This window comes from Spea bombifrons, chromosome 3 (assembly GCF_027358695.1).
Source record: "Spea bombifrons isolate aSpeBom1 chromosome 3, aSpeBom1.2.pri, whole genome shotgun sequence".
Taxonomy (NCBI): domain Eukaryota; kingdom Metazoa; phylum Chordata; class Amphibia; order Anura; family Pelobatidae; genus Spea; species Spea bombifrons.
In genome coordinates this window covers 113,298,559-113,324,586 of record NC_071089.1, presented here as the reverse complement: position 1 = coordinate 113,324,586, position 26,028 = coordinate 113,298,559, and the positions used below count along the sequence as shown (strand labels likewise).

Sequence of the window (26,028 nt, the reverse complement as noted above, 5' to 3'; positions counted from 1 at the left end):
GGCATTGTCTTTTAAAGTCTAATTAAAGCCATTGTTTGTTTTTTTTTTAAAAGCAGTTCACTCCCAATTATAATTTGATGTTTTCTGTCGCTATTGCCTCATCTTCGCTAGCTTAGAACTGAGCTGTTCGTCCTGTTTTTGCATGATAAACCCCCGATGTCAGAAAGGATGACTTGACTGTTTTTAAGTTATGGAACTTTTATTTTTTGTTAATGTGCCAAACAGTGAGACGCCTAAACCAGTGATAATCCGATCATATTTAACAGAGTCCTGGATTTTAGATAAAACTGGAGAATTCTGCCTTGAATTCTAGGCCATTGACTTATCGCAATTCTGAGGTTCCTATAAGTTCTACATGTGTTAGAAATTCGCTCTTCAATGTAAACTCTGGCTACCTTTAACCTTTACTCTCGCTTTAATATCCATCCTTCTCCACTATTATAGCTTGTGGAACAATTAGGATGATGGACGGTACCAGTGCAACCAAAATATGTGTCATTAGGCGCATGAAGGACCACAGAGTCATGCCCAGATCCACCTAGCTCGTTCATGGGATAGATCATCTCGTTCCTGATAACAAAATCCTTTCCTTTGTTCCCCTATGTACCTAAAAGGACTTTCCAACCACCATCGATAACCTCTCGCTACCTTCTTACCAGCAGAGTGTCTTAGTTTCAAGCAAGGACACTGTTAGATCTTCACTACACTTTGTCTTCCACAACTCCCTGATTTACATGGAGGATCACCTGTCAATCAGCTGTCAATATTATCTTCAGAAGATCATACACTATAAAAGTATCAGCAGGGGTTTCTCTGGTGGTCGCGGCTCACTAGCTCTTGCAGGTTGGGAAGCCCATATTGGGTACATGCCAAGTTTCCCAGATGTCTCAGAGACCCAGTGTAAGTAATTCTAGTGAAATGCCTTCATAGGCCGGTTGCCGTGTGCGGCGCCGGGGCCGGTTGCCGTGTGCGGTGCTGGTTGCCATGTGCGGCGCCGGGGCCGGTTGGTTGCTCCTTTAACTTTGGATCATGGCTGTGTTATTTGCGGAGGCTCTGGTCTAGGCGCAGATGAGCTTTAGTAACGGTTGTTTGTGTCGTTATATCCAATTAGTTCCAAGGATTAGTTTGTGTCTCTCCTGCAGGTAAACTGCTGTTAAGGGTTTTCGGGATTTCACAGCAAAAAATTATGCTTTATTACAGAACAAAAGCAATGACTCCAAGAAACTTGGCCGCCGGAGCAATCGAAATAAATTGCCCCCGGTTAGTTTCCATAGACGTCGTCTACCGCTTCTTCCCACCACATAATATTCTTCATTCAGAGGAGGAGGACATGCATCTTAATGCACCGTCCATACGTTCTGTAGCTAAAATATAATGATGGCGTTCATGGGCATAACAGTCCTATTTCATGTAGACGCCGTCCTTTTTAATGTAGAGTAAACACATTGAAAGGCACTATTATCAATGTCCTTCCTTTGTTCTTTGTGTGCTCTCTACAAAATGTGGTTACATTGGACATCCGCCAGTGAATTTTTTTCATGGCCCATGCTTCCTCCGCTGCCCTTTAAATCACATACCGACCCCCTTCAGTCATGGCAGCCATTTCTGATCTATACATGTTGCTAGGTTCTAAAATATCTTTTCAAATACAGTTTTTACCCCATGTCAGCAATAATAAGTATTTAAGCGTGATTGGATTCAATATATTTTTTTTCAGTTTTGGTAAATATATTCAGTTAAACAAAATGTGTCGATTATCTAGTTGTATTGATATTAAAGGTGCGGTTCCACCTATTCTGCGGAATTAGAGTGTTAGCATTAGATGCACAATTCCTAGTTAGAGATGTGTTTAGATGATAGCTGCCCGAGGTCTGATACCCCCACAAGAGTGCACAGCATAAAGGTACAATGGATGCTTGGCTGGTTACCCCGATTGGCTCACAGTAATCTGCCCGCATCTTGTACAGGAGACAGTTGTGCCCCCCTGGACCTGCCCCCTCAGATATAATCAGCCTGGACCAGTATATGCCGAACGCTTCCGAGAAGTAATACAACAAAAGTTCAACTAAGGTTTATTCGGTTTGCATGCCAGAGCGAAGCACGACGAACGCTTTGTCTAAAGTGGAACGGCACCTTTAAGTAAGATGTCCATAGTTATAATACGTTTCATTTTATTGTGTTTGAGAGCTTGCGATCTTTATGCAGCCGCTTTCGAAATATTCCACCTCTTCCCTACAGAAAATATTAAAATCCTGTAAATAATTGTTTTATTTGTCATGCTCTGATTCCCAGCCTATTTTCTCTGATCTCGGCACCGCATGTCACTGAATAGTCCCAGAAATATATTGGCATTATTCTTATTTATTATTATTATTATTTTTTTCTCAACAGTGCTAATGTTGTAAATAACTATTGATTTTTAATGGAATATCTTCATAGGTGTACAGAGGCCCTTTATCACTCCTTTATCGCTCCTTTATCACTCCCATCACTCCCTTATCACTCCCATCACTCCTGTGTTCCAATGGCACGTTGCGTCCGCTGATCCAAGTTTAAGTTTAAAAGAAAATGAAATGTCCTTGTTTTCCTTTTTCACGGTAGTCTGGCATTAAAATGGTTAAAGGGCATAAAGGTAATGCATGTACGTGTTCATTAGCTTTACGATTGTTGGAGCCTGACACACCCTGAGGACGGGCGTCCTGGTATTTCGAGATCTATTCTCTAGTCTGCAGCCATGTTGGAATATTCCGTAAATTGAACATTCCAGGTGGTTGCGTAATACATTTTCCGTATATTCCAGGAGCGGCGTGAGTGCTGAGAGGCTGCGTTTAAATCGCTGTAAATCATTAATGATTGTAGTATTTCTCTTGCTTTCTTCTGTTTGGGGCGAGGGGATTTTTTTGTTTTAGTGCTGTGGATTTCACAGTTTTCGGTGTCTTTAAGATGCAGATCCCGCAGCCGGTAGGATCTCGTAAGAACCCAGAAAGACAATGACGAAGTGTTAATTACAGGGTTGCTTGTAGCTGCCTTAATTGGAGAAGCAGAAATGAGATCTTACTATTTTGCTGACATTTGATGTTCTTTTTGGATGGGTTGTATTCTCTAGAAGTGGCAGTCTCTCACATTTAATATTATTATTATTATTATTATTATTGGGGGGAATAGATGGGGTGGATGGCGTGTTCACTGTCATCACGCATTTATTTGGGGCAGAATCTCCTTCCCCGTAACCAAGCATTTCGAGTCCCAATGGTTGTGCGACCCAATGGGTAGTACGTTTGGGAAGATCTTCCTGCTCCATCGCTAGACCACCATGCGGCTTCCCGCCATGGCTATATATATGCCACTACCCCCAACCAAGCAATTTCCAAATGTAAAGGGACACTCCAGTCATCAGTGCTATGATAGCTCATTAGCCCCTTTAAACTTTTCTGTATTCCGTTTTGCAAGGAAGCAGAATCCAAATGCATCTGCCCCTCCCCTCCTTTATGCCCTGCAAGATATGTGCTTGGACATAAATATTTTATATACCCTCCTCCAGTGAGTTTCCAGTACTTGGCTTGGGGCACGCTGTGTACTCAGACCCCCCCCCCCCACTCGTGTACACCTGTGGAAAGTGCTGCTGTTGGTTTTAATGGGAAGACTTTCCTGCCATTGATTGGCTGTCCCAGGCAGCCAATCAGGGGCAAGAATAGTCAGACCATAGATGAGGAGGGCAGCTGCTGCAGCAGGGCTGCCACTTCTATGTCGAGCGAGTGGAATAATCCATATTAAAATACTCATTGCGTTGGTTTGGTGGGGGAAAGTTCCACATCTAGAACGTCCCACCGATAAGCCATTTGCCGCATGATCTACTTGTGTATACTAAGCGTGCAGACGCGTACACAATGCGGCTCTGTTGGGTGCGGAAGCCGCTCTGAGGACTGTCTAATATTGAACGTCAAAGCACTCGCTTGCATGAGATAAACCCCATAATAAGGGTTTCCCAGCACTGAATAATCCATAGTCGTTCTGTTATAAATAGCGAACTTACTGGGAATTGCAATGAAGTAAAATATTACGTTTTCCTGTTATAAACCTATATAAAAGTATTTACAGAATAAAATATATGCTATGTATACGTATTCAAGTCCTACTAGTGAATATACAATGTATATTAAATAATTGTTATCCGGAGTTCTAAGAGTAGAACCCAGCATCAGGAAAACCGGGCGCACCGAGCGGGTCTTATCCGCCTGCCGCCGTTTTCCACCCGTGTGTCCGCCGCAGGGAGGTGGCAGAGTTATTGACGATGCTAAAAAAAGGCTGGCGCTGACCCCGCCATCTTCTTATTTGTTCTTTCGGGGCCGTCTGCCAAATGTCTCGCCTGAATCGGGCAGTAAAGAGCAGTCACCTTGGGAGGAGGCATTAAGGTGATCAGCGCGCAGGGTTCTAAATACAGAATGAAGCATTTAATCCTTTATTTTTTATTCTGATGAAAGAGCAGTTCCCACATTCTCTCCAGGATAAGCACGGTGCTTGGATGTCTTTCTTTTCTCTTGAATCTACTGCTGGCAGATGCGGTTTTTTTACACTTCAGTTTAATACTGCCTAATTATTGCGGATATTTATCTATAATATGTTATTTTACGTTAAGGAGACACCCTTCAATGCATATGTTAGCTGTGTGGTCCCTTTACCTTTTTGCGGAATCCCCCCGATATGTATTTGCCCCTTTCCCCTGCTGGAGATGTGCTCAGCTCCTTGTGCATTATATACTTGCCTCCGATCTGCTCCAGCGCTGGCTCTTCAAACCTCACGGTTTTTTTCACACCCCCTGCGCACGCGTGGAAAGCGTCCCCATTGATTTTAACTCAAGCAGCCAATCAGTGGCAAGAATCGTCAGTAAACTGACACTGGGTTATAACGTAGACTTCTACACAATAAAAGTGACCCTGATGTGATGCAGCATCGCGGGATGTGCCGGAGCCCACACACAGACCAATCGCTTCCCACTCCAACCAAGAGCGCCATCAGCTGATGTGACGCTGCATCACCGGATGTGCCGGAGCCCGCACACAGACCAATCGCTTCCCACTCTAACCAAGAGCGCCATCAGCTGATGTGACGCTGTACCACCGGATGTGCCGGAGCCCGCACACAGACCAATCGCTTCCCACTCCAACCAAGAGCGCCATCAGCTGATGTGACGCTGCATCACCGGATATGCCGGAGCCCGCACACAGACCAATCGCTTCCCACTCTAACAAAGAGCGCCATCAGATGATGTGACGCTGTACCACCGCACGTGCTGGGGGCCCGCACACAGACCAATCGCTTCCCACTCTAACCAAGAGCACCATCAGCTGATGTGACGCTGTACCACCGGATGTGCCGGAGCCCGCACACAGACCAGCTGCTTCCCACTCCAGCCAAGGGCGCCGTCAGCTGATGTGACAGAGCATCTAATATCCTTCCATCTAAAGAGACCTGAGCTCCCGAACGCTTGGGCAACGTTACAGCTTTTTCTATGAAATCCACTTCCACTAAACGTTTATCTGCTTCGGCATCAGGCGCTGTGTTATTGTTCTATGCCAGCAGCCCGTTTAACTTGCCCTTGCAGTTGAGCTCTTTTTTCTTGTGGGTGCGAAGTTGAGGTTGTATTTAATAGCTACAATTTCCATATTTATTCCACATATAAGACATTAATGACTAGTGTCTTATATGGAATAAATCTGGATAAATATGAATAAAAATATTTGTGTAGTGTAACAGGCAATTCCTTGGGCACTTTTCTTTCCGTAAGAAATCTTTCAATGACATAGATTCACTCGGTGTAACTATGCATGCGCGCATGTTTCGCATTGTTTTCAAACCTCCGGTTTCCTTTTTTTTTTTTTTCTTCCATTCTTCACAACTGGAAGTGATGACAGATATGATTTGCTTAGTCTACCTTGTCTGGGAGTCGAAACAATCACCGAGAATTAACCCATTGTTCGTGTCGCTGCCTGTCCTGCCAAAGCAGTTTTTTTTTTTTCTTCTTTTTTTTCTGAGGGGGGGGTGCAGGGTATTTGCCCCGTATTCCGAGGAAAGGGAAAATAATCCTATAAATGTTACATTGTCTTAATAATGCTGCGTATTGTGTAATTCATTGTACAGTTAAAGGGGCAGTCCGCCTTTATGCATATGGTAGCCACAAAATATCTTATACATTGTCATGGCGTCTCGTGCAAATGCATTGGGTTTCGTGCAGAATGCCCCCCATATGCATTTGCCCCCCCCATCTTTTCCGTGCACGAGATGCGTCCGGATGAACACATGGGGTGTACTTCCTGCCTCCTGAATCATCATAGGAGAAGGGGGACGCTGCAGCTTCTACTTTAGGTTAAGGTTTATTTATTTTCTTAAATTTTTTTGGAAGAAGGGTATTAAAGTTCGAACAGAGTTGTTTAAAATGCATTCTCCTTTAGCTGCCCCTTTAACTCGCCATTACCCACCCAAGCATCTTCTCTTAGAAAAGTGATTATTAGAACACAACGTCTTCCTCAGACCACTCGAGCTGCATTTAATACCCTGAAAGTAATCACCCATAAGCCAGAGAAAGAAGCAGTTAGCGGGAAGCTGCAGCGCTAGAGTACATGGTATAAATAGAAGGTGATTTCTCACACGGCACATACCGGCAGCAGGGTTCCTTTTTATTCCTTTTTCCATTCATTATGAAGGGCCAACACTGGCAGGTTCCTCCAGCAGGAAGGGCCGAGCTGGCCCTGTGTAATGTATAACTCATTAGGTACGGGGACTGAAGAAATCTCACTGATTTAACTATACATTATACAGGGCCGGCCAAGCGCTCTCTGCCACCAAGGAGCTGAAACAAAACTCTCCCTTTAGTGAATACACCCCCGCTGCGCGAGAACAAGCTGTTTGCTATCGGTTTGGCTGAAGATCAGCAGAAAACTAGAATAGATGCGGCGCGTGGGATGAAAGAGCTAAACTGCAACAGCTTCACCGCTTGGCTTTATTTTGTCTGAGAAGATACAGTATGTGATATAAATATTTATGTTTAGTTTCATGATATAGATATTATTGTGTATCGGAGACGGTAAACAGCGCACGCCGTCTTATCGCATCCTGCGAAGGCATCTGTTATTTGTAGAAATCACTCATACATTTCCATAAAGAAACCCTCAACCGCCTGTCATTTATTAACTTCACAGAACAGATGATGGAATTGCTGAGAGTTGAATTAAACTGGAATTGTTTTGTAGATTGTCTACGTTTATATATAATATATAAATAGAAATCCAGCGCAGACGGGGTTAATGGTGTAAATGACTATTGTAGCTGGAAACGGCTGATTTTTTTATGGAATCTCTTCATAGGCGTGCAGAGACCCCCATCGCGCCTGTGTCGCCCCTCCCGTCGCGCCTGTGTCGCCCCTCCCGTCGCGCCTGTGTCGCCCCTCCCGTCGCGCCTGTGTCACCCCTCCCGTCGCGCCTGTGTCACCCCTCCCGTCGCGCCTGTGTCACCCCTCCCGTCGCGTCTGTGTTCCAATGGCACGTTGTGTTCGCTGATCCAAGTTTAAGTGTAAAAGGCTAACTGATGGTTAGAAAACCCTTCTGTAATTATGTTACAGCCAGAAATGTCCTTGTTTCCTGATGTAAATACTTTGATCAGAATGGATTGGGGGCGCTAATGCAGAGGTGCCCGGCAGTAATATGTGGCTGACGGGGAAAGTAAACAAGCACTTCTTCTGGAATCCTGCTCGTTTTGGTGAAATGAACGTGGTTCGCCTCATTGTATATCCCTGCCCCAGTAAAGACTCTATCAAGATGAATAGACCCCGAGCTGATCATAACTCAGTGATTGTATCGGCCCCCAAACCCGGTTCCCGTATCAATGCGTTGGGGGCTGGCAGAGAAGAGCAGAGGGGGCCACCTCCCGCCACGGGCCGCGTTTCCGCAGAAAGACGTTTCGTGGGCTCCCCATCCCTCTGTCTTATCGTGTTTTATTTAGATATATAATAGGTGGTGCGTGGCGTACGGGACAGATAATGGTTCTCATTAACCCTTCACAAACCGTTTTCAGCAGTAGATAAAGCGGCACTCCCTGCACCTCGCAGTTTTTGGCGGGACGATTCAAAAGATTAACTGGCCAGGTGGCCACAGCAGAGGCCTCGGCGTGCCCGTTGCGGCTGCTAGAGAGCTTTAGGTCATCGGTGTTCTTCCTTCGATCGCAGCGTAAATAACGCACGTTAAGAATGATATGGCTTTAAGAATAAAACGCAGGGTCTAATAACCTGTTACAATATCTAAAGGGCCAGCTGGACCATCAGTGATGGATACTCTTGTTTTAGTTAAGCGAGTGTCTGTTTACCGGTTCTTTTAGTCATGCGTGAGTGTCTGTGTTTGGATCCCTTTATTTACTAGAACTGTATTAGAAGATGCGTTGATTGCGGCGGATCGCGTCCTACGGAGGACCTGTGCTTGACTTAAGCTTGTGATCTAATGTGTTCAGCCATAGAAGAGACAGCTTAGAGCAGGGCTGCACAACTCTGGCCCTCGAGGGCCGCAGACAGGCCAGGAATTCTGTGTATCCCCGCCTGAAAACTTTTTCTTAAAGTGAGAAGCGTTCGGGTCAGCGCTCCCACCTCGGCCCGCACACGTACGCTGGGTCTGGTGGACGCGGCGGCCCCCGCTTTTGTTTCCCCCGTAGGAAGAGACGGCCCGTAGGAAGCTGCATTCTGCGTGCACAGCGGGGGCCATGCCCTGCCACTTGCTCCCCTCTCATTAATAACAAGGACATGTTTGTGTTCTCTCCGCAGATGGCCCCAAACTAACAAGACATGCTGCAGAACGCGATGGCCCACTTTCCCACGGCCATGAATGGTGAGTGTCTACATACACACACACCCACACTCCCTACACAATCCCCACACACACTCCCTACACAATCCTCACACACACTCCCTACACAATCCTCATACACACTCCTCACACACCCACACTCCCTACATAATCCCCACACACACTCCCTAAACAATCCCCACACACACTCCCTACACAATCCTCACACACACTCCTCACACACACACTCCCTACACAATCCCCACACACACACTCCCTACACAATCCTCACACACACTCCTCACACACCCACACTCCCTACATAATCCTCACACACACACTCCCTATACAATCCCCACACAATCCCCACACACACTCCCTACACAATCCTCACACACATACACACTCCCTACACAATCCCCACACAAACACTCCCTACCCTCACACACACTCCCTATACATCCTCACACACACTCCCTACACAATCCTCACACACACTCCCTACACAATCCTCACACACACTCCCTACACAATCCTCACACACACTCCCTACACAATCCTCACACACACTCCTCACACACATACACACTCCCTACACAATCCCCACACACATACACACTCCCTACACAATCCCCACACACACTGAAGTTTGGATAGAGAACTCCTGCTGACGCAAGGTCATGATAGAAACGCGGTTGTTATTTTTAGAAGGCTTTGGCGAGCGTGTGTATCCGCACGGTGCGTCGCTCTCTCTTCTCTGCCTTTACTCACTCACTGAGAAAACAAATGAATGCTATTTCAGGCAGTAATTCACTGGGCATGCGCTATTTTTTCATACAATTTCATGCATTTCTCAGTGTCACGGCACTTAAATGGTTAATGCTAAAATGTTCAGGTTTTTTTTTTGTCCCAGTTCCATCCATTTAAATAGAAGCATAGAATGTGTGCGTTCAGTGCCACAATATTGGGCATTCACCCCTCACATACTTCTGTGTGTCATGGAGGGTGGTGGGTAAGTGGAGCAGCCGCCTGGCAGAAGGGGTAGAGGCTAATACAGCAGGGGAATTGAAACCTGGATGGGAATGAATGGTAAGCAGCGCTGGTTTTATTGCCGCACGGCTCTAACCTCCTCCGGCAGGCGATCTGTTTGTTGCAGTAACAGACGTAGACACTCTGTTTCCTGTGTGGGAAGCTGCAGCGGCAGCAGATGCGGATGTAGTTTTGTTAGATCTACATATCTCTTTCTGAGCGCTAAACTTGCCTCGAATGCTCCGCAGGCGGGCCGACCATGTGGGCGATTACAACGGAAGAGCGGGCCAAGCACGACAAGCAGTTTGCCAGCCTAAAGCCCGTGGGTGGACTGATAACCGGTGAGTTCTTACCATATGCCAACCGTGCCAAAGCCTATAAGAGATAGATAGATGCGTTCCTTCTGTGCACCCGAAGACTAAAAGGGTTCATGCAACGCAGCCGTGCCCGCCGACAGCAGCTGTACCCGCCGACGGCAGCCGTGCCCCTTTCCGGTAGAGAGAGAGGTTATATTAAATAATGCATTGTACCGTAGTCTACAAGGAGTAAGAGGCTGTTTCATTTTCAATAGGGAAGAAGCGTTAACGTTAGTTGTGGCTCCTTTGCCACAAGGGGGGGTTCATTCACCTGAATTTGCCCCAGTTTACCCCTTTTCTGGGGACTCTCCTGCCCCGTGTGATATTGCCCCTTAGTTGTAGGTATCGTTTCTTTATTCGCTAAGAGGAAGTATCTGGGTCTCGTTTACATGACGATCGCCAGAGAAGGGGTTTTGGGTAAGAGGTAGCTAGTTTCCTAATTATGAAGGGTGTTTACCAGAAAAATTAATTCATGAACTTACTGCCTTTTGTATACACATTATCGGGGCTTTTAGGGCTCTAGAACCCTGCGATACCCTCGTAACCAGCAAACCTTCTGAGCTCCTAGAAAAGAGGGGTGTCAGGGGAGGAAAAAGAGACAGGAGGGATTTGGTTTCCGAAGAGGGACACTTTAAAGAAATATTTAAAGTTCCCAGAATATCGGGTGTCATATACATGTTATGAATGGAGGCATTTCTTCCTGGTACAGCGACGCGGTTTATATTTCCTTACACACTAAGCGGATCAGCCACGGGTGTAACAGTTTCTCCGCAGCGATCAGATCTCTCGTTGACTTCTTTCTCGTTAAACGTCTTCTTCTCTTGCTTCTCTTAACTTTCCATCTGAACGTGACGTCTCCCGGTATTAAAGAGGAAACGCAAGTTAAAAAATGTGGCAGAGATGTTTTCAGGTTCCTTTGAACAAAAACAAAGATCCGGCCCCCTCCAACGATAAATGGGTCATCATTACCCAGAAATGAATGTAGGGGCCCATAATACCTGATTTGTACCCCGTTTATCTCGCTGTGTGGTGAAGGTTGATATGTAAGAGGAGTTAGGAGCTGGTGTGCTGGAGACTGATGATAATTAGTCACACAAGGCATGTTTGCAGCGGGTCCACAACTAGTAGTTCTTAATTTGCCTTAAACGTCCAAACGCTAAAAAGTTAAAAAAATAACTAAAAAGATTGTAGAATGTAGATTGACCGTTTTAGTGACGGTTCACGAAACTATAAGCACTTACCGGTAGATTTTTAAAAATAACATTTAGAAGGAAGAAACAGAAGTAAAAAAAGAGCGATCACCATGGAAAGCAAAAATGTTAAAAGGACCGTTATTATTTTCCCCACTACTGATGTTATCCTGTCCACGTCTCCTTTAATCCATTCACCATGCTTTCAGAATCTGCCCCTGCCTGCCTCTCATGCCCACAATTCACAGACTGCCTGCCTTCTCATCCTCCATCTATAGGCCATCTGCCCTTTCCTATCTCCCCCACCCTCGATTCGCGGACTGCCTGCCCTGCCAGCCTTCTCTTCCCTCCATCCTCGCACTGCCTGCCCTGCCAGCCTTCTCTTCCCTCCATCCTCGTACTGCCTGCCCCTGCCTGCCTTCTCTTCCCTCCATCTATGGGCCATCTGCCCCTTCCTATCTCCTCCATCCACGGACTGTCTGCCTCTACCTGCCTTCTCTTCCCTCCATCCACGGACTGCCTGCCCCTGCCTGCCTTCTCTTCCCTCCATCCACAGTCTGTCTCCCCTCCTGCCATTCCCTTACTATCCGCCCTCCCCATTTTATGTACTGATCTGCGGACACTTGGCAGGATTGTTTTACGGGTGTGAGCTCCTGCTGGCGGCAGGCACCCTATTAACGCTGACGACACACTCTCTTTCGTTGTTGAATACAAAGCTCGTCCGCCTGTGTTTGACTCGTGTGTTCAGACAAGTTTCTTGTCCGGTTCCGGGTCTCCTGTGGGCTTAATTGCCTAATTTTAGTCGTTACCCTGCACATCCCCAGCACTCGGCTTCATTAAATATTCAGCTTGCTGCAGTGTTATGACGCGCCGCGTTTGTAGATGTCAGTGGCTTTTGATGCCATGCATTCTCTTGTACCCTCTGCAGCTGACTCAGTGACTTTCAGTGACTCTCATAATCAGCACATTCACAAAGCTACGCGTTTGTTTGAGCACAATGAGGGCCCCCCGTACGGTGTGTGCCGGACAGCCTGCGCACGCACACACACACACACACACACACACACACACACACACCTACACGCACTTACACACACACCAACATTTACAAAACGCATGGACACGAAGCGGTTACAGATTAACCCAGGATCCCAGCTTATTAATATTGAACATTAACTCCGGACAAGGCTGAAACATTCCAAAAAAAAAAAACCTGGGCAAAGGGCCGCCCGACTGACCTCTGTACAGACGGATCCGTGTGTCGTCAATCACCTCGGCAGCCAAAGGGTTAAGAAGCATCTTGATAAACAGGGGACTAAAGCTTTGAGATGTAGTCACTTATTTATTAAGCTACAAAGTTTGCAAATTAAAGGGCCGATGTGTATATGTGTCTGTATATATATATATGTATGTATATATATGTATATATATTTATATATGTATATATATATATATATATATAATATATGTGTGTGTGTGTATATATATAGATATAGATATATATAGATATAGATATATAGATATATATATATATATATAGCAATATATAAATATTTCGAAGGCACGTTGCGTGACGTATAATAGCATATCCTAAAGTTTGGCCCTTTTATCCACAGAACCAGGAGAAGTGTGGCGATATGTCACTTTATTTTTTTTATTCTTTTGTCATTAAATAACATCTGATATTCTGATTATTATTTTGTTGTTTCAGGTGATCAGGCCCGCGGCTTCTTCTTGCAGTCAGGGCTTCCCTCAACGGTGCTGGCGGAAATATGGTAAGAGGACGGTATTTTATCTGAGAAAGTGTGTTTTTTAAAGGAAAAGGGCAGGCCGATGATAAACTTAATATGATAAAAGCCGTGTTAGGTCATCAAGCTATTGTCCCATGTGCTGCTTCTATGAACTTGGTCCAGCTGGCTTCCCGTACCGTGACCGTGAGCTGCTGAGCTCGGTAAGAACTTATCTTGTTCTATCTGGAGCCGGCTCAATGGCTACAACTTTGGCCTCGTGGATTTTTCCTCCTCAGTTTGGAGGGAAACGAAAAATCTGTGCTGTTTGAAAGAATACAACGTAGCTTTTGTAGACCGCATGCTTGGTTGGTAACAAAGTAACGACACAATGAAGCCTGGATATTCCCCACAACTCTGATCTTCTGTCCGTCGGAAACCAAACAGATAACGTTTGAGTCTGAATGAAAAACCGGAGAAAAAAACGCTTTCCAGGATGGCTGAAAGCTTTTTCTCTCCCGCTCAGAGATTAAAGCAATGCCATCTAGAGAACGTTCAGCACGATGCTCTCCGTTTATCCGTTACCGCTGTGTGTTCTTTTATTCCGCCCGTACAATTGTTTCTACAAGATTCTATTTTTAAAAATAAGTCCCGGTGTTGAGTCCGGGGCAAAAGGTGGCAAAACTAGCATAACAGCTTCTTATTTAAAGATAGTGATCATATGAAGCCATTTGTTATCACATAGCTGTTTGGCTCCTTTTTAAATCATAATGATAGCAGATATCGCCCAAATGACCCTGATCAAAAGTTTACATACCCTTGAATGTTTGGCCCTGTTAAGAACACACAAGGTGACACATGGGTTAAAATGGCAATTAAAGGTTAATTTCCCGCACCCGTGTTTTATTTTTATTTTTTTAATTGCGTTTAGTGTCTGTGTATAAATAGTCAATGAGTTTGTTGGCCCTCGTGTGGATATAAAACGATAGTCAGTCCTGTTCAATCACTTATTAAGAAGCAGAAAATTCGGGGATCTCTTGATAGCGATATATATATATATATATATATATATATATATATATATATATATATATATATATATATATATATATATATATATATATATATATAATGGAAAAAAACTTGTATTGTAGGTCGCTGGCTGACCTGAACAAAGATGGCAAAATGGACCAGCTGGAGTTCTCCATTGCAATGAAGCTCATCAAGCTGAAGCTGCAGGGCCAGTCGCTGCCTATGGTACTCCCACCTGTCATGAAGCAGCCGCCAGTCTTCTCGCCATTAATGTCCTCCCGTTACGGTATGTTTTATTAAATCTGTCGGCCATGCTGCCAGATGTGGGGGGGGGGGGTTCCTCATGCCCAAATGGGCTCTTAATGAACTGATCTAGGCTACCTTATTATGTACATCTGCTCATTAATAAAAGACAGTTCTACCGCAAAAACATCTTGTAAATGAGCGTGTACAAAGAGACCCAAAAAGAAAGAAGCCATAAATATTCAAATACCCGCTCTTTACATTAGCGGTGTGCACATGGGAATCCCCAACCTCGCAACCTGTTGGTAGGCAATAAAGACCCTCTTCTCCCTCTGTACGTATGTCTTAATTTGAGTTGGCTACAACAGTAAAAGACCACAATACTAGATAGCTGTACTTGATACTATGGCCTCTTAGCATAGACCTCTTCGGCTAGCGTGTGTTTGTTGGGAAGGTAACTTCTTGCGTCATCCTAGCAAATATAACCATTAATAACCTAGCGCCTGCTGTGTGATCTGTAAAGCTATCGTGACGAGGTTCCCGGGGGACTGATCTGCATACGCAAGGCTTTAAAATGATCATGTGTAGGATAGCATCCGATTTTCCCTACTAAGATTTGCTGGCCATTGTGAACCGTCAAATGTATTTAATTTAAGTAATTCTATTTTTTTATTCGTTTTTGTCTGTACAGGAATGGGAAGCATGCCAAACCTGTCCATGCCACCGTCTTTGCCACCTTCTATGCCCCCTTCCATGCCTCCCCTGTTACCGTTGGCTCCCATCACATCTTTGACCTCGATGAGCTCCTTCCCACCCCTACCCATGTCCGGCTCGTTCGTGCCTTCTCTCGGCTCTTCGTCGACGTTGCCAAACGGAACCTCCACTCTTTTGTCGTCTTTCCCTGTGCCTTCTTCTTCAAGTAAGCGTTCTCAGAACAAAAAAAAAGAAAAAAGCGGGAATGTTAAAGAAAAACAAATTGCAAAAAATTATTTTGCTCATCTGATCCAAACTGTTTTGATGGAGAGTTTTCTCAGGCTTCGTCCCTCAGACCTGTCTTTTTGTTTTCTTCCCACCATCACTATTCGGTGTAAAATAAGTGTAAGTTGTTCTTCCTAGTGCTCCGATTACAAGTGAAATGTAACCGAACCCCCTGGGGTTTTTGTTACGCTTCTTAGTTCGGATGAAAGATTAATGGCGCTTACAGCCTGTCGCGTTGATTTCACATCCTTGGACATCGGGCGTTTGTCGGCCGTTGTATTATTGATAAGGCATGAAATCATTCTTCATGCCGCTCACCCTTGTAATCGTGAATGCGCTAAATGGTGTTTGTCTATAAAGGTACCGCTTCTTACTGTTATGGCTCATCTGCATCATAGGAACTACGTTCAGCAGTGCGTGTGAAAGTGGTGCAATCGCCGTAGCAACCAGTCAAAAAGCTGAACTACCATTTTTCGCAAGAATCTCCATTTATACGTAACTCCCTTTGTTTTTATTGCTTCTTTTCAGCTCTGCCTCACAACAGCTCGTTTACTCGCATGTCTGGAGGTTTCAACGTCAGCAGCACTATGCAGAAGACTCAGTCTTTGATAGACTTGGCATCCAGCAGGTATGTCGTCTTCTGTGTCCTCTTCTCCACCACTTCGGTGGTAACGCTGCTCGTCGGCAGCGAGAAGCTGTTGAGAGAAGCAGCTCCCCTCCCTGGCGGCCCTCTGGAGTCCAGGAGTGGACTTCATTGGTCATCATTCCTGGCCGTAGGTTTTCCACCTAGAATTTTCCGCCAGTCTGCCTTTTTTTTTGACCCTTAATAGTCAATGCGGATACTATCTCTAGGAGGAAAATGGAGTTGCAATGTAAATTGTTCTTCGTTGAATTTGTCATCTCTTGTCATCGTGAAGAACATTTTGAAATCTCAACACCGACTTGGTGCTGTTACACTGACTTAAGCGACGGACAAAGAGCAGTTCTACTTCAAACTGCTGAATGCGGAACTGTCAACAAGAGTATTAAACTGGTTTCCATGGTGACCGCGCAATATTTAAAACATGTAATTTAGCTTTCATTTCTATGTTTTAGCTCCAATTCTTCGTCCACCACTTCTCTGACTGGTAATTCCCCGAAGAGCAGCTCCCAGGACTGGGCTGTCCCCCAGGCATCTCGTTTAAAGCACAGGCAGAAGTTTAACAGTCTGGATAAATCGATGAGTGGCTACCTCACAGGTCAGTCCGTAGCAGAGTCCAGCCGTACGCCATTCCTGGCGTCCCCCTTTAACGTTTACATCCGCAGCGCTTTCTTGGGATGCCAACCGTTTTATTTTGCAGGGCTGTGCTGATTACCACCAAAGTTTTTAAGGATCCGGGCATTAAAATGATCGGTATGACTTTGGCATCATAATAGGCACAACTGAGAGCCATATAAATCATTTTTTGTGCTTTGTAACTTCATCCAATTATACTTATAATAACAAAGTCTAGACATCATGATGGAAATACTGTGGAGGTGCCATTGAGTAAGGTGCAAACAGCCATTTGGTGGGGGGGCAGTTTAGGCACCTACGTAAAGCCATGAAGATGGGGTATGTGTAGTAGGAATAAGTGAATACGTCTGATATTGATTATGTGCCCCCATTTTCACAGGTTCTCAAGTGAAAAACGCACTAGTGCAATCCAACCTCTCTCACACCCAACTGGCCACTATTTGGTGAGTGTTCACAAGCCTTCACGCTCGGCCTGCTCCGATGTGTAAAGGCGTCTCTTCTGATGAGTAGTTACTTCCCGTTATAATGGTTATCCAAGGCCACAGGTGTAGTTTTTGCATCTTATCCTATAGAACCTTTCTTTGTCCCCAAAAACGAGGGCTTTTGCCTTTTAATTTATACGACTGGTAGGGAACGTGGGGGGGTGGTGTTTGGCAGATATAACCGTTTTGTGCGCTCGCAGAAGAAGTTTTAGATTAAGAACATGAACGACATAAGAGAGTCACGAGACAGGATATGAACAAGCAGCCCAAAGCGCCCTGCAACGCTTGATTAGAAGCAAAAGGAAGGAAAACCCATGTGTTTAGGGAAATTCCTGTCTTTTCTGCAGAGTAATGACCTAAAAATTAACCTCCCCTTCCCCGAGTTGCCCTCGTCGATTGCCGCTTTCCCTAACGTTAACTAGTATGACTAGCGCTTAATAAACAATGTTTAAATACGTTTGTCAGCCACAAATACCATAATTAGTATTTTTATACATTTATAGTTGCATTTAATCGTTTTCTCATATCTGTTAATTAACCGTTAATAATATTATGCCCCGAAATCTGGGGCAAGAAACACATCTGCCAATGGGCAGAACACATCATATAAATGTATATCATCATATTAATTAAAAATACTAATATCCCAGGATTCCCAGCATTGTTCTGATACCCGAACAGCTACGTTCCATCTATAACCAATACAGTAGTAGTAATAAGAGAACCCCAAAGACCAGCCCTTCCATTTAATATGTGATTATTATTATATTATTCATATATTTATGTTCTTAATATTATTAATATTAATAGTTTTTGTTTGTTTTCCCTTTGCCGTAGGTCTCTTGCTGATGTTGACAGAGATGGGAAGCTGAAAGCGGAAGAGTTTATTCTTGCCATGCATTTAACGGATATGGCTAAAGCCGGGCAGCCTCTCCCTCTAACTCTACCCCCGGATCTTATGCCGCCATCTTTTCGGTGAGTTATTTTGCTTGCGAGCCGGCTACTTCTGTATTTCAGTGTCCAATAATCGGTGTTAAAAATACCCAGGTTTACAATTTGTAATTTTTTTTTCTTCATAATTCTCTCTCTGTTCTCTGAGCACAATCCCCCGACTCCTTATCGTACTGCCTGTGATAAACAGTGAGACTCTCTGACTAATGAAAGCCTATGGAGGAAAGGACTTCGTTAGCATTGCCATAAAGCATCGCCTCTGGGCGATGTTTATGCAGGGAAAGTCACATGACTCAAAACAACAATTTTGCACTGTGTACCCGATGTGTGCCATACCCATTGAAGATTTGACACCTAGTGGCAATCCAGCTGCCATATTTAATTCCTGGGGGGGGGCACGGGGTTACTCTGACAAGCCTAGATCCTTGGGCTCCATCTTTCCCGTTATTGCGATAGATCCCACATCCCACTCCATCGTAACCATAGTTATTTCCGTTTAGGGGCACTCTTGATCCTATTAACGGGACCCTTCCTTCATATCAGACGATGCAGGAAGAAGAGCCGCCGCAGAAAAAAACCGCAGGTAACACTTAACTCTTTCATTTCCAAGCTGGAAAAAAATAGTGTATTACTGTTTCTTCTTAATGTAGGATTTAGACCTATCTAGACCATCCTTACCTATAAAACTAATTTCAGACATTTTTTGTATGATGTATAGCATACATACTCATACACTTATATACTCACAATAATGCCTATGGGAAAGCAGATGCTTATGTTTTTTACGAATGACCCTGTTTAAAGTGACGTTTGAGGAGAAGCGGAAAGAAAACATGGAGAAAGGGAACCAGGAGCTGGAGAAGAGACGGCAGCAGCTGCTGGAGCAGCAGCAGAGAGAGGCCGAGAGGAAGGCTCAGAAGGAGCGCGAGCAGCAAGAACGCCGGGAGCGAGAGCGCCAGGAGCAGGAGCGGAGGAGGCAGCTGGAGATGGAGAGACGCCTGGAGAAGCAGCGCGAGATGGAGAGGCAAAGAGAGGAAGAGAAGAGGAAGGAGATAGAGAGGAGAGAGGTCAGAGCCGCAACACTTCTCCTTTATATCCTAGAACACTGCAGACCCCCAACTAATATTCCCCCAAATCATCTTTTTGACGGTTAATGATTCCTGGTGGTTGCACCAAATAGCACACCAACCACCAGACTATTGCTGATATTATATTAACGTCGGCAATCTGTACGAGTTCCGGTCCACGTCGTGTCGTGTGCGTACTGTGGGAGCAGCAATCTTAACTTTCTGTTTTCAGGATCTGCAGGATTATTCCTCCCCAGAAAAGCATATTTTCCTCCGTCGTAGAAGCTCATTGGCTCCTGTAGCCCTAGAATGTTCATGAAGGGAAAGGGAGAGAAGCTGAGAGTTGGGAAGCCGTTATGGAGCCCAACATCACAGATCTACTCTATACTAGGGCCACATCGTCACCTTAATAAAAAAGCCCGATGATTTCCTCGTAAATGGTTATTATATATGCAGGGGACAGTTTTAAAGTTCTTTTTATAATTTTATTTAGCTGTAACTAAACAAATGGGCGTTTTGAGGTTTTGGTAAATGACATTTTTGACCCATACACAGGCAGCAAAGCAGGAACTGGAACGGCAGCGGCAGCAGGAACTGGAAAGAATTCGGCGGCAGGAGCTTTTTAACCAGAGGAACAGAGAGCAGGAGGAGATCGTGAAGCTGAAGTCCAAGAAGAAAAGCTTACAGCTCGAATTAGAAGCTTTGGTGAGAACATACATGCTTAGAGTGATCTAGCAAATATATATATATATAGCTAGCTAAATATATGCAAAATTGTGTTTTTAGCCATTTATATACTAGAGATCAAGGTCACAGGACCTTGCTCTGATTGGCTGGTTATATGGCTGGTTGGCACCACGGTAGAAAGGTTTGGAAAGTCCTCAATTCGTAAAATTCCACCCGGAATGCTGCGGAAAACTGCTATTCGCTTGCAATGCTTCTTTCTCACAAGTAACCGATGGCTTTGATCTTCAGGAGCAGAAACATCAGCAGATTACTTTGAAAGTCCAAGACGTCCGGAGCAAAAAGCAGACGAAGAAGGTTGAGCTGGATGCGGTGGACCGGAAATGTGATCTTGGGATTATGGAGATCAAACAACTTCAGCAGGAGCTTCAGGTAACGCATCAACAGCGTGGGTCAGGACAACCCATTACACTGATCTGCAGTGTTTGACTTTCTTTGGCACATCACGAACTCTTTTCTTGCATATCTCATCCCTTTTGTGTGCCGACAGCTCTGTGTCATACGGCCAAGGTACACAGCAGCTGCTCCACTCGTTAAGATGAGGCTGAGTTTATTTACAAAAGAGGACTCCGGTAGACAAGCATTTTCTGAATACTCGCAGAATTAGACCCATTCAGCCCATCTCGTCGCCCCTTTTTCCTGCTGTAAAGTCTTAAACCTTAATCAGTCGTTGGTCTCGTCTTAGATTCAGTTGCCGTATGCCTGTCCCGTGCATGTTTAAATCCCCTCGCTGTGTTCGTATTATGTCTTGGATTTTTTAAAACATCAGGGAACAAGGTAAATCCCCAATGAAACTCTATATCGATTTTTTTTTATTTTCACCCAGGAATATCAAAGCAAGCTGGGCAGCCTTATCCCGGAGAAGCAAGCTTTAAATGAGAAAGTGAAACAGATGCAGCAGGGGCATTCTCCCGGTGAGTGAACCGCACAGCTCGCAGCTCTCTCGGCCCTTCCTACGTTACTGATCCTCAGCTGGGATTTCCAGTAACGCAGCCTTGGATGTGTCCGACGCACCGCGCACGCTCCAAAGATTGCTTCTTGAATTTGGTGCTACTGATACCGAAGATACCGAAATTATTTTTTGTCTTTCCCCCTCTTATTGTTCTTTGTGTGGCTCAGAGGTGAGATCAACAACCTGTGCGTCCACATGTGTGTGTTTTATCATATCCATACCCTGTTAAGACATGAAAGTCTGGTACTTTACCCCACATAAAGTATTGTATAAGGGTAATGTGATTAGTGAAAAAATATATATATATATATATATAATAAAATATACATAATAAAAAATATCAAATATACATATGTACCCTAAAGCATAGGATATCACAGTGTTACATCATAAGTAACATTATCCTTTCTGTATATTCGGTCTGTTTCTCCACCCCCAGGGGATCTAACGAGACCCACAAACATATACGAGCATTTGGCCCCCTTTTGCTTGAGCAGCCCAAACCGATGGCGGAGGGGGGCGTCTTTGCTCTACCAATTTGAAAATGCGCATTGACGTTCTTACTATTTTAATATTCGTTCCTGTTTGTTAAAGCTGTTTTTTGGGGCAATAAACCCTTTTAGATGTAAATATCTTCTGCCTCTAGAAATAAGCAAACAGACCAAACGTATATGTTAATAGAGCGCTGAGAGATAGGCGTTATATTAATGGAGAAACTTGATCTGTTGCCTTTCACGCAAGTCGTCAAGCCCCTGTGTTATGTTGCGGGGGGCTATCTGCGGTGGTCTTCTGGGTATTTGTTGTTCAGAAGAGAAATTCCAGTTTATTTACTGTAGAATCGGCTTTGGTTCCCATCCTCCTGTCTTCCTGTGATCTTCGCCGGGGGAAATGACGCTGTAAACTTCCTCTGATTACAGAGCTACAAAGGGCAACTCAGCTTATTATTTTATTTTATTTTTTTACCAGCTTTTTGAATTTTAGACTTAATATAAACACTTTTACTGCATAAGATAGAGTGCTCAGGACTACCAGTGATCCCTGGTAGTTATAATATTCCTGATCTGTAACTATTAAAGGGACTGTTTACTGTAAGGAAAGATGTATATTAAAGCCCCCAGTGAGTAACCTCAACCCTGTGCGAGTGCTTTAATATACGTTCTTCCAAAATTTTCCTTAACACAAACACCATTAAAGATATCATTTGCACCTTTTCTCCAAAATGCGTAACTCTGCATTTGCCAATGTTAAATTAATATTAAATGGATGCCTTAACAGTTGTTGCTGGGCTACAACCCCTATCACTCGTAGGCCTGCGGCAGGTCTGTACTTTAAAAAGGAGCTGTCACATCTTCTGTTATTTTTATGTTATATTTATATATTTAACTCAGGCTTTTATGTTAGGAGTATATTAAGTTTGGCGAACATTGTGTTGCATCCTAGTGTCTTCCTGGACCGCATTGCTTTAACAGGCTGTAAATGTGTAGATTAATGAACCGTGAACAAAAATGTGTGTTTTTCCCCCCCAGATAATTCATACACAGGTTTGCAGGGAATTCAGAAGAAGACCACTGAGAAGGATAGTCTATGCCAAAGGCTTCGCGGACAACTGGACGCGCTAGAGAAGGAGACCACCGCCAAGCTTCAGGAGATGGACTCTTTCAATAACCAGCTCAAGGTAGGTTACCGTAGCCCAGTTTGGGGCGGCTGTGGCCTTAGGACAGCACCCTAAATAAATGTATATAACAGAGTTTACAAAAACTGGTATTATGTCATTGTTACTAACTTCTTGATTTTATTTTTATACAGTTTTTATTTTGTATTGTTTTTTCTCAAAATTCAAAGAGTTTAATGTAAATTAAGAAGAGGGGCTCTCGAGAAATTTTCACCAAGCAGTGTTGGTTCATCTGCCTGTGTACAGTGGGAGATGTGTGATCTGCGTGATTATTCCTCCCCATTCAGTCTGCCCTGGGTGTCACTCATCGGGGGGAGAGGGAACACAGAGGTCCCAAGTCTCCTGGAAATTCACCCTCTCTCAGTTCCTCCACCGACGGATTCCGTACCCCTGTCTCCTTTCCCGCAGCTCCTCTTTTTCGCTTTCCTCTTCTTGTTCTTCTGTCTTCTTCCTCCTGTCTTCTTCCACTTCTCCCTGTGTCTTTTTTTCTTTGTACTCTTCCCCGAAACCCGGACTCTTGGAGCACCTCCATGAAAGGGCAAAGTCTCCGGGCACGCACACTCTCTCCCCCTCTCTCCCCCGTTCATCCAGTTGAGAGAGAAGGTGTCCCGGACTTTTCCCGGAAGTGCGAAGTGCTCCTGGAGGCCGGGTTCATGGAGAAGCAGACGACGAAAAAAGACACGGGGAGAAGCGGATAAAGAAAAAAGGAGGACAGAAGAACAAGAAGCAAGAGAAGAAGCGGAGCTTCGGGAGATGAGACAGGGACGCAGAAGTGGACGGCAGCGAAGCTAGGGAGACATTGAGAGAGTAAGTGTGAGCGTGGGTGAGCGTGGGATGCCAAATACTCTTCCAGTACGATGTGAGAGGTTCTTTCATGAAGATCGTTTCTGCTGCTAGTACAAGCCCAGTTGAAATTTTGTGACGTCCCATAACCACTTTTGGCTGGCAGTCGAAGTCAGATTAGCCTTCGATAGCTCAGATGTCTCTTCTTCAGATGTAATACGAAGAAGAGACCTCTGAGGTCCCAAGAGTTTATTAACTTCTCCTACTCCAACATCAACTTGTACTACAGACTCCATTGTCTGTTGGGCTAATATGGCAATATCCATTTTGTTCTTATTTAAGTGTTGTTGCCTGCAATGAGTCTCCAATTCACATACCTGCCGTCCGCAGCGGTATCAGGAAACCCAGTGAGACGTTTAATGTGGCCTCTCTATCTTACCTTGCAGCGTGAGAATTTGGATGACTCTGTTCTTCAGTGCCTTTTGTCTCTGCTCAGCTGTCTCAACAACCTCTTCCTCTTGCTTAAGGTTAATTTCTTTCCTGTCCCTACTTTACTTCCGTATTCTCTATCACGCTCACTGTTTCCACGTTTCCCTTTTTCATTTCTTCACTGTGAGTGTGCGTGTCGAGCATAGTGGGGGTTAATTTACAGATAGGTTGAGTAACCCTGCCAGGTAGGTTACATTTACATCTGCCTACGTCGTAATGCAAGGCTGTTTTATTTTACAGAGAGGGTGGTAGATAGGCGGAACAGTCTCCCAGCAGGAGTAGTAGAGGACTAATGCAGTGAAATGGGCAGACTAGATGGGCCCGAATGGTGCTCGTCTGCCATTACATTCTATGTTTCTGTGTTTAAACTCTCTGAAGCCAAGAGCCCTTACAGCTTTATAGCCCCAGCTTCTTATGACATCATTTAATCACTAGTCTTATTTCCATCTTTCTATATATTATTATTATCTTTTATTTATGTAACGCCGAAAAATTTCCTTATATGCTTATAATTTAGAGGGAATGGGGGGTATGTAGTGTCCTCCTGCAGACAGCTCGGCTGGTGAGGGGTAAAAAAAATACCCCCTTGGGGTGCTCTGCGTAACAAGGTTTTAGGCAGCGTTTTTCCCTTTCTATACAGTAGATGTTGGGCAGGACTTGATAGTGTGCATTGGTTGCTATATAATATATGTATAAGTTTAGTGGAATTCAGTCTTCTATTAGCCACGCTGCATCTTTACATTACCAGGTGAGGGTGCGGGATGTAGTGTCTTATCACCTCGATAGCGCGAACATGTTCTTTAGCTTAGCAGCAGTATTATATAGGAAGGTTCTGTCAAGCCCGTAACATCCGCCTCCTATTAATGTGTAATAAGTGTTATGTTAGACTGAGCCCGGATTTATGGCAGCCGTCCACATTCACCCAGTCACAGTCACGCGTAAGCTAGACACGTGTTTCTATTGGTTAATTCCCACAACTGAGCTGTCTCTACCTTTTAGAACAATTTACGGTAAAAGAACCGTGTTCATTAATAGATGGTGAGGAGCATATCAGCCATACCGGGGAACTCTCTGGGTTTGACCCAGAGTCTCTGAGCGAATGTCAGCTTCCCCGGGTCTCCAGGTCACTTTTCCTCTTTCTCCTACTCCAAGTCATTTATAGACTGTCTAGGACTAGACCTGCTCTAATGCCTATCCATAAAAAAGGAGAGTTCCACGTGGTCTGCCCCGCAAAGCTCCCAGGTACGGATACAGCCGTTTCTTCCCTACATAAATTTGCTTCCCGGCTCTTGCAGCCTTCAGACTACTAAATACTGAGCTTTATTATGAACCCCGTCCCGGTGAAAGCTCTTGCTTTTTAGTGCTACTTGGGTCTAAAGTTAAACCCCAGAGAAACTCAATGTTTTGATTCTGCGGTGGCTGCTCAATGGCCTCCTCCAGAAATCTATGAACGGTGACCAGGTTCCATACAAAGAACCGTCTCTGAAAGGTCCTACTTGGCCTGAAGAAGATGTGGCCGCTGTAGCTGGTCAAAGCAGTCTTAAAAGTCTCATCATCACAGAGAAAACCTTTTTATTGATCTCATATCCGTTGCGTGTGGCATTTTTAGTGGCAGTGTTGTGATCCCATGTGATAGGAATACGTTGACCCGTATTGCCCTCCTGTTTTTCTGTGTTCACACCTCTTGTGTTTGGCTATTACCGACGCGCATTCTGACTTCCGACGTCCCATTGCATCTCAACTCATCGAGGTCCTTCTTGCTTGGGATGGCGGTCGCTCCCTAACCATCTCTCTCTTCTTCTCTGTCGCGGCCAGGAACTGAGGGAAAGTTATAACAAGCAGCAGACGGCTCTCCACCATCTGGAGACAATCAAGCAGGAGAAACTAAGAGAGGTGGAACGCAAGCAAGAGGAGCAGGCGCGGAAGAAAAAGGAGGAAGAGGAAGCTGCAAGGTAAGGCTGCGAATCAACCATATGAACATAATGCTAATATAAATATGGATTAAGAGGGGATCTCCCACCATATTGCTCTGTTTTTTCTCCCCCGAAACAGTTCTAGTTTAGCATAATATGTTTTCAGGCAGCTACATGTTAGCCATTTGAGTTCTCGCTCTCTTATCTCAGTGAAATCTACTAGACCAACACCCTGACTCCTTATCATACTGTCTGTGGTAAAAAAAAAAAATAGAATGGTTTGGTCTTAATCACCTTGTCAGACACTCTATGGAAGAAT

The 26,028-nt window shown here is 44.6% G+C and overlaps 1 protein-coding gene across 1 annotated transcript in view; it reads left to right on the top strand.

The window, feature by feature from the left end:
• The first annotated feature begins 8,825 nt into the window (after positions 1–8,825).
• ITSN2 (intersectin 2) overlaps positions 8,826–26,028 on the top strand; it is a 45,420-nt gene continuing 28,217 nt past the window's right edge. The window contains exons 1-17 of the mRNA XM_053458584.1: positions 8,826–8,867; positions 10,103–10,195; positions 13,112–13,175; positions 14,282–14,445; positions 15,094–15,321; positions 15,909–16,008; positions 16,476–16,618; positions 17,036–17,099; positions 17,976–18,113; positions 18,590–18,672; positions 18,894–19,156; positions 19,712–19,861; positions 20,132–20,272; positions 20,727–20,814; positions 22,379–22,527; positions 23,754–23,834; positions 25,612–25,748. Coding sequence (XP_053314559.1) covers positions 8,840–8,867; positions 10,103–10,195; positions 13,112–13,175; positions 14,282–14,445; positions 15,094–15,321; positions 15,909–16,008; positions 16,476–16,618; positions 17,036–17,099; positions 17,976–18,113; positions 18,590–18,672; positions 18,894–19,156; positions 19,712–19,861; positions 20,132–20,272; positions 20,727–20,814; positions 22,379–22,527; positions 23,754–23,834; positions 25,612–25,748 — 2,114 coding nt within the window. The 5' untranslated portion in view covers positions 8,826–8,839. The remainder of the gene's footprint in view (positions 8,868–10,102; positions 10,196–13,111; positions 13,176–14,281; positions 14,446–15,093; positions 15,322–15,908; positions 16,009–16,475; positions 16,619–17,035; positions 17,100–17,975; positions 18,114–18,589; positions 18,673–18,893; positions 19,157–19,711; positions 19,862–20,131; positions 20,273–20,726; positions 20,815–22,378; positions 22,528–23,753; positions 23,835–25,611; positions 25,749–26,028) is intronic.